This window comes from Stegastes partitus, unplaced genomic scaffold (genome assembly GCF_000690725.1).
Source record: "Stegastes partitus isolate 25-593 unplaced genomic scaffold, Stegastes_partitus-1.0.2 Scaffold6, whole genome shotgun sequence".
NCBI classification, from domain to species: Eukaryota; Metazoa; Chordata; class Actinopteri; family Pomacentridae; genus Stegastes; species Stegastes partitus.
The window spans coordinates 1,429,600-1,437,567 of NW_007577737.1; the positions used below are offsets into that span (position 1 = coordinate 1,429,600).

Consider the following 7,968-nt stretch of genomic DNA (forward strand, 5'->3'; position numbering starts at 1 on the left):
GATAGATAGATAGATAGATAGATAGATAGATAGATAGATAGATAGATAGATAGATAGATAGATAGATAGATAGATAGATAGATAGATAGATATCGTAATACAAAGTTTTCAAACAATGACAGCGGTGCTCACGTACGTCTAGCCAGTGTCCACAGGATGGCGTCATTGTTCCTTTTCCCCCAATCACAGTGAGGCGAGGCAGCGAGTGTCTCTGTGACAGCAGGAAGTCTGCGTGGTCGTGGGCAGGAGTCACCTTCACTGCACCTACAGAACACAACCACAGGTAAAGGAACAACACCCACTCAGTATGTCAACAACGACACATGAACAGCTGAGCAAGCTCACCGGTTCCCAGCTCCATGTCGACCACCGGATCAGTGATGATCGGCAGCAGTCTGTTGGTGAAAGGATGTCTGCACTGCTTCCCGTGAACAGCCTGGAACCAGAGGACAAAGCAAAGCGATATGAGCACAGCTACCGTAACAAATGTCAGGCTGTGTTTAAGGATCATTTATTTCTGCTGTCTATGACCATCCACATGATGTAAAGGAAAATGTCAGCAGACCAGGCCGTCTCCCTGCACTGCTCCAATGTCCAGTTATAACCATAAGTCCATTGTAGGTACGTTTGGCAGTGGGCAGATGGACATGTGGGCACTCTGACTGCCTCTGAGGCTACGTACCGTGTTCCAGCACCTCTCTATCAAAGCAGCAGTAAAGGTTTCAGCAGTTTGTGCTGGTTCAAAACAAGCTAGCAGCTTTTCCAGGTGGAAGCTCCAGGTTAGAAGGTCCGTTTACAGCTGATCTGATAATCAGAGATAGCAGCGATATCAAACGTAGAGACGAAGGCGCTGATGTTAGACAATCATCGGCTGTGTGTGTTCACCTGACCGACACTGATATAAGGGAAAAATCACTGATATCGGCCGATACCGATGTGGTACCGATATATTGTGCATCCCTAATCTTAATATTTCCTTACAAAACTATTTACGTATCTGAATTCCAAAAACGCCTGCACCTGTCTGACTGATCAATATTCCCACGTACACATCTGTTTAAACTTCCCGGTATTCCAGGACTGCCTGGCCCTTTTTGTATCTACTAGCCTGATATCGAGGATCATCGGAGTGAACAGCGACAGCCACATCTCCCAGCATCGTCTCAGGACGAGTGGTAGACACCGCCACCTCACCGTCTGAAACACAGGCAGAGGGAAAATCAGAACAAAGCAAGCCCAAGCACAACATGTACCAGGTGTGTAGACAGTCACAGATACTTACTGTGGCCTTCTAACGGGTATGCAAACGTGTACATGGTCCCAAACTCCACCTTGTTGTCATAACCAGGAACAAACAGCATCGTCTGGCCAGACAGCTCCTTCGAATCAACCTGATAACAAATACATAACTTTAACGTTACACTTTGTCAATACAGCCGAGGAGTCCAGATCAACATGAACGATAGCTTACAGGGCTGTGTCACTGTGTGAGTATCGTATCTGTTTTGTGACAGGCCCTCAGAAACAGTCAGCCTTCATGTTTATCAGGCATCACTGGCCGCTGCAGTAGATACAGACCACAAGCACACAGAACAGCCGACAGAGCTGTGAAGGCGTTTGTGACAGCAGGTGTCTTAATCATCCTCACCTCTGGTGAGTCTGTCAGATGATGTTGTGCTACAAAGTCGGGACTGAAGTAGAGCAGCAGCTTAGAAACGGATCTGAGGGGCTGCTGGTTAGCATGTAGTCTCAGTTTTTTTTTTTTTTTTTAATTATTCTTTTCAGCCACAATTCAAAAGCAACGTCTTATTTCACTAGATTATTATTTAGCAACTTTTTATTTATCATTACTTTTTTCAGTTTCTAGTTATTTGAGTGACTGTTGTGAGTTTTGCCTTTTATTAATGGAAGGGGATGAATACATCTGAGGACGACTGTATATATATTTATATAAATATATATATACTTACACATCTCACAAGTGTACATTTGTGCACACACATCTGCTGTGTCATTCATACACACACACACACCTGTTAAGCATGACTAGTCAGACTATATGCTGTAAATGCTTTGTATTTTCACACACACACGCCTTTTCATTAGAAATGGATACCAGTATCTTAACTTCATTACTGATGATGGAGGCCGTGGTTTGAGGCTTTTTTTCTCCTTGTATGTGGTATCTATTAGTTTGTCCACTTGCTGTCTATGCTGTAACCTGTGTTCATGTGAAGCGCCTCACCTCAATGTCGGAGATGGCAGATTCCAGAGCACAGCTCCAGTTGACCAAAGCCTCTGAGCGGTAAATCAGACCAGCGTCACACAGCTGGACAAAGGCTGCGGTCACAGCCCTGCTGTAACTCTGAAATCAAAATTAGCAGAACAAACACTTCAAAGATGCTTCTTGTTTTACATTGAACAGTGCTATAGAAAGTCAGCTGCTTATCGCCTATTTTATACTGCCCCAAAACTACAGTTATGACAGAGTAATTGTGGATTTCTATCGACCAATAGGCTTCTTTTGGCTGCACATAACATGAACAAATGGCAAAAGATAGCCAGAGACTGTAATACAGGTTGCAATGATGCATTTAAGGTTTTTCTATGTTTTCATTTTCTTTTTTTAATTTTCATTTTTAAATAATTGCAAAAAATATTGTATCCCACATCATGAATACCCTGTTTCCGTCATTAGTGGCAAAGGTTTCATTTGATTCTTATAATGGCTAACAAGGTGTTTGCATGTTTCTGCTGGGTAGATTTTGGATCATTCCTCTTCAGGTTGGAAGGCTTCCTGAAATCATTTTAGTTCACAGTTCTGTCCACAGATTGTCAGTATGAACTTTGGGCCGTTTCGTTTGCTGTGAACAATTCCTTCACAGCTTTGGCTGCCTGACATTGTTTCCCGTAACAGCGTTAATGTAGTCCTCTATTGTCATGATTTACTCTGAAGAGGCTGCCTGGCCAATCAGCTGGATAATTTGCATTTTAAGTAAAAATTAAAACACACACACACACACAGGAATTATTAAAAACTATCATTAAAATCTCTGACTCTGTCATACTGTCTTTTTTCACTTGTCCTTTTTTTGCCAGAAAAACCCATCAGTCAAATAAAAACTCTCTATCGATCGAAGTGAGCCACAGGTATAAATAATGTTTGGCCAAAATGTCTGCATGTGAACCTAATCTTACTGGATCCATCGTGAAGCAGGCTCTGCTCCAGTCCAGAGAAGCTCCAAGCATCCTCAGCTGATGGTAGATCTCTTCTCCTTTCCTGGGACACATGAGGACTAAAGTCAGCAGAACATACAGTAGATGTGATGCTCATTTAAAGGGATGATGTGAATGTCAGGACTCACTCGTTCTTCCATTTCCACACCTCCTGTACAAACTCTTCCCTGGTGAAATCCTGTCTGCTCTTCCCTTCTTCCCTCAGCAGTCTCCTCTCCACCACTGTCTAACAGAAATAAAAACCACTGAATGACATGGACGACTGCACTCCAGAGCAGCGTCCAGCAGGTAACGTGGGTCAAATGCAGCCAGTTCTATTACTTTGCAATGCCCAAGGTTTTCTCAAAAACTGTTATGACATCAAAAGCAAAGGATCCAAAGGTTAAGATTAAGATAGTCTTTGTCAGTACAAAACTGTGCTAACCCCAGTCAGTGTGCATGCACAAATGTTTGTCTCTGTGCTACGACGATGTGCGCATAAGGGCTATAACAATATTCAAACCACAGAATGTGTCTCTGTGGTGCATTTAAAACTGATGCTCACATTAGTGCTTACCATCATCAGACTTACTGAACCAGAACCCTCTTTGGAAAAAAGCTGGCAAAATTTGCTCTTGACCTGTCTAGAATACACACCACCTCTTTGGCAATATCAGCTGGGACAGGCTCCAGCATAAACCTGGTGCTGAGGACAGTTTTCGTCCACAACATTTACATTAGATCTACGTTAGAAGAGGATCTCTTCCAGGTGTGCATGAACAGGAGAACCATTTACAGGGACCAACATACGTACAGGCATGTTAAAGTCATTTTAAGCAAGACTTAAAATGTGAAGCCATTCCTTTGAATAAAGGAGGAACAAGGTGAAGTCATCATACCTGTGTTGCAATACCTGCATGGTCACATCCAGGCACCCACAGCACCCTGTATCCCTGCATCCTCCTCCTGTTGGATCACAAATTGATCATCAAAAGATCAGGCTTTTTTTTTAGACATTCTGACTCAACTCTTAACTTCACACTGTATGTGCTACTTGGAGTTACCATCGAACCAGAGCATCTTCCACGGCTACAGTCAGAGCATGGCCCAGGTGCAGAGTGCCTGTCACGTTTGGAGGAGGGATGCACAGAGAGAACGTCTGATCCACAGAATGCGAGAGCTGCTCCTGGAAGCAGATAAGAAGTGGACTGAGCTCATGCTGTGTATACGCTGTGTCCACTGCATTGTTATTCTATAGTTCCCAAAACTGAATTTGTTGTCAAAAAGCTAAAAGTGTTTTTAATTGTTTGGGTATTTTCTTTAAATCATGGAAACTAACATTAGCTTTATTGGTACAGCACTTATCATAACATATTCACTCAGTGTTTTATGGCAGGATAGGTGATGTGGAAAAAGGTAAAACCACACAAGTTCAAAAACATGTAGTTTATTACCAGCCAAAGAAGCTGCTTTAAAAAGTTGAGCTGTTCTGTTATATAATTCTCACGTGTTGCTTTGGACTGAAGAATCCCTCTTTCTCCCACCACTGATACCAGCTGGACTCCACGTACTCTGGACTGTACGAGGACGGAAACGGCAAGCTGGTGTCTGCACAGAAGAAGGAAAACGGTCCTCAGTGTGCAGAGAAACACCAAAGATAGACCAGTCAACAGAACCAGTAACAGGAAGTCCGTCACCTTTCTTTGTCCCAGGAGGCGTTTGGGTATCGTAGACAACCTTCTGCTTCTCGCTCCAGTTCACTGATTCACTCTGGAAACACACATATTCAAACAAAACCAAAATCATCTTACTAGCTTGATCAGCTATTAAAAAAAACAACAACTTGGCAACAGTTCTGGATTTTTAATCAACTGATCAACTGTGCTCATGAGTTCCTGTGTACGCCTACATGACGGAGAGTATCAGTAAATTATAAGAGTGCAAAAATCAAGCAAAAACAAAGAAGAAGAAAGACCACGCGGTCTCCAGCGATTCGTTGAAAGAAAACGAGCCAGATATTGGCCCACCTGCCACCCAATGTGAGAGATAGTCAGCCTGGCCACCCAGTAAAAACTGTCCAACTCCTCCACTGTCTACATCAGTGGTTCTCAAACTGGGGGTCAGGACCCCTATGGGGGTCCCAAGATAATTTCAGGGGGCATCAGGGCTGTCAGAATTATAACTGTATATTTCTTCCCACTTCTCTTTCGGACTTGTTAATATTATGATTTGATTATGCGATATTATTATTCTCTTTTGCTCTTTTGAAAATTATTTTCTTTTGTTTTTATATTTTTTTCCCTTTCATTTGTTTAATCTGTGGAATTAACACGTTAATATTTAACGCATTAATGCATGAACAACAAAGTTATTACTCATGAGATATATAAAATTCAAACTGGAGGTCACGAACACAAACTTATTTTATCTTCGGGGTCGTGGCTCAAATGCTTGAGAACCACTGGTCTAAACCCTGCTCTTGTTTCCGACTTACACTGTGTTGACTCGACAGTATGGCCTCCTCCCGCGCTCGTCTACGCCTCCGTTTCTCAGCTTGGGGCCGTAGAGAGGAGTTGGACTGAGAAGGGAGGGAATGTGAAGGTTTGGGTGGGTTGCTGGAGCAGAGTCTGACCGCCCTTCTCCCTGGAAGCCACGAACTCGGAAACCGACATGTCCTCCACATCCTCAGCAACGCACTATGAAACAGAACACAGAAACCAGAGTTATGACATGGCAAGGTCGTCTGCTGGCTCCGAGACGCTACCTGACAACTGGCTACACATTCAATAAGCTATTTTGGGATAGTAGTGATGAAGAAAGTTGATCTCTTGTTTTGATGGTCACCAGACCCTTTGATTCCACCACCTTTTGTCATGTGTTCTCCTACCTCCTGTCACTGATTAGCAACTGTTTACTAACTAACCACTATTTACATACCCTCTGACATACCCTATAAAAGGTGTAACACTGCAGATGTTCTGGGTACCTTCACAGACTCTGTGTTGATGAGCCCACCGTGTACCGGAAGACCACCAAACACCCACTACAGCAAACTTCTCGTGAGGACAATGGGTACAAATTCTTCCACAGCAGTGAGTGCGTCGGCCGGCTGGGTTTACTTACTGTGCTGTCAGTCCAGTGCTCAGACAGGCTTGCCACCTTTCTCGACCTTTTAACTACCTAGCTACCCCGGAAATAGCTTTGGAGGTATAGCTGATTATATTCTTTCACTCTATGACATGTTAGAATAACTGTGCCATGTCGCATTGCTCTGTTTGGGTCTGACACAGGTGTACTCTCAGCACGAGGACACTGTTTGATTTTGTATTTTCACGGACAAGCGGAACCAAACGAGGTCCGTCTGGAAATATCTTCCCCACAGAAATACTGCTGTCAAGAAAAAAGGGACAGCGCGTACCAGCACATTTATAAATAAAAGAACTTGTGGAAATATTATTGAATAAAAATGCAATACTAACAGAACAAATACTTCTTAATAGCACACATATACACTTATAATCCAGTGTGTTTTATTGATTCTCATCGCTGACACCTTTGACGTGAAAACATGCCACTTCCGGTTTGGGTCGGGCTGCTTGTTGTGGAGCTTGACTGGTGTTAGCCGCCACTCACTGGTGATCCACACGTCCTGGTCTTCGGGTCAACGTTCCTCCATTAACAACACAGCTTGTGAGTGAAGTGCGTCCGTGGTTGTCGCTGTCACGACGGTATATCACGCACCGGCGACGCTCCGCTCCGGTTCTTCGGTATCGCCAAGCTAGCTAACGGCACGCTAGCAGAGCAGCACCAGGGATGGCAGAGGTTCCCGGGACATCCAGCGAGACGATAACGGAGACAGTACAGACGAGCACACCGCCGCCGCCCCAGCAGGTAGATGCTCCGGAGCTAAACACCGTGTTGCTAGCCGCTGCTAGCGTTCAGCGCTAACGATGCCGCCCTGCTCGCAGACAGCGCTCGTTACGTTAGCCTGACATGATCATATCCCTGCCTTATCCAGAGGCCCGGTGCGTCAGGTGCGTTAAGCTGCTGTAAGTCACGGTTCTGGTTCGGAATTTAGCCTCTTACTGTTGACATCACAGGGACCACAGAGATGCCAAACGTCCTGCAGTGACAGTGACTGGTGTGGTTGGACCGGTAGGTTGTGGTTCTGGACAGAGACACACAGTAGTCACAGAAGTTTTCCTGCTGTCACATCATGAGGCAGCTTTAACAAGACACACTGAGAGATGCAGCTGATGCACCATTCAAGTGTATAGATATGTAGACGTGATTCTGGTTAAAGTCCATATTTTTCAGCATGCAAACTCCACACAGAAAGATCCCAGGCCATAGTTCAAACCCAGGACCTGGAAGGTGTGAGGCGACAGTTCTACCCACTGCTCCACCATGCCACCCCAAGAGGCAAATGGCATTTATGAATGTACTCTACTGGAATCTGTGCTCTCAAAATGTTGTAACGGCACATTTTGTGATACCCACATAAACTGTTTTATGGACAAGATTTTGGGAAATCATTGTCACTAGTTGGACTGCACGGTGGCTCAGTGGTTAGCATCGTCGCCTCGCAGCTGGAAGGTCGCCGGTTGGCGTCCTGGTGAGGACACCCGGGATCTTTCTGCGTGGAGTCTCCATGTTCTCCCCGTGCAGCGTGGGTTCTCTCCGGGTTCTCCGGCTTCCTCCCACAGTCCACAAACATGCTGAGGTTAATTGGTGATTGTAAATTGTCCGTAG

The 7,968-nt window shown here is 44.6% G+C and overlaps 2 protein-coding genes across 2 annotated transcripts in view; one reads left to right on the forward strand and one right to left on the reverse strand.

The window, feature by feature from the left end:
- Positions 1-6,546, reverse strand: part of vars2 (valyl-tRNA synthetase 2, mitochondrial) — an 18,168-nt gene extending 11,622 nt beyond the window's left edge. Inside the window, exons 1-13 of the mRNA XM_008281516.1 lie at positions 6,340-6,546; positions 5,711-5,912; positions 4,914-4,986; positions 4,724-4,824; positions 4,281-4,402; positions 4,116-4,182; positions 3,366-3,463; positions 3,199-3,280; positions 2,246-2,365; positions 1,283-1,391; positions 1,109-1,197; positions 346-436; positions 86-264 (exon numbers count right to left, since the gene is read on the reverse strand). Coding sequence (XP_008279738.1) covers positions 86-264; positions 346-436; positions 1,109-1,197; positions 1,283-1,391; positions 2,246-2,365; positions 3,199-3,280; positions 3,366-3,463; positions 4,116-4,182; positions 4,281-4,402; positions 4,724-4,824; positions 4,914-4,986; positions 5,711-5,899 — 1,320 coding nt within the window. The 5' untranslated portion in view covers positions 5,900-5,912; positions 6,340-6,546. The remainder of the gene's footprint in view (positions 1-85; positions 265-345; positions 437-1,108; positions 1,198-1,282; positions 1,392-2,245; positions 2,366-3,198; positions 3,281-3,365; positions 3,464-4,115; positions 4,183-4,280; positions 4,403-4,723; positions 4,825-4,913; positions 4,987-5,710; positions 5,913-6,339) is intronic.
- A 256-nt stretch (positions 6,547-6,802) lies between these two features.
- The window catches only part of ppp1r11 (protein phosphatase 1, regulatory (inhibitor) subunit 11), a 6,702-nt gene continuing 5,536 nt past the window's right edge, over positions 6,803-7,968 (forward strand). Inside the window, exon 1 of the mRNA XM_008281101.1 lies at positions 6,803-7,107. Within this exon, the coding sequence (XP_008279323.1) occupies positions 7,030-7,107 (78 nt within the window). The 5' untranslated portion in view covers positions 6,803-7,029. The remainder of the gene's footprint in view (positions 7,108-7,968) is intronic.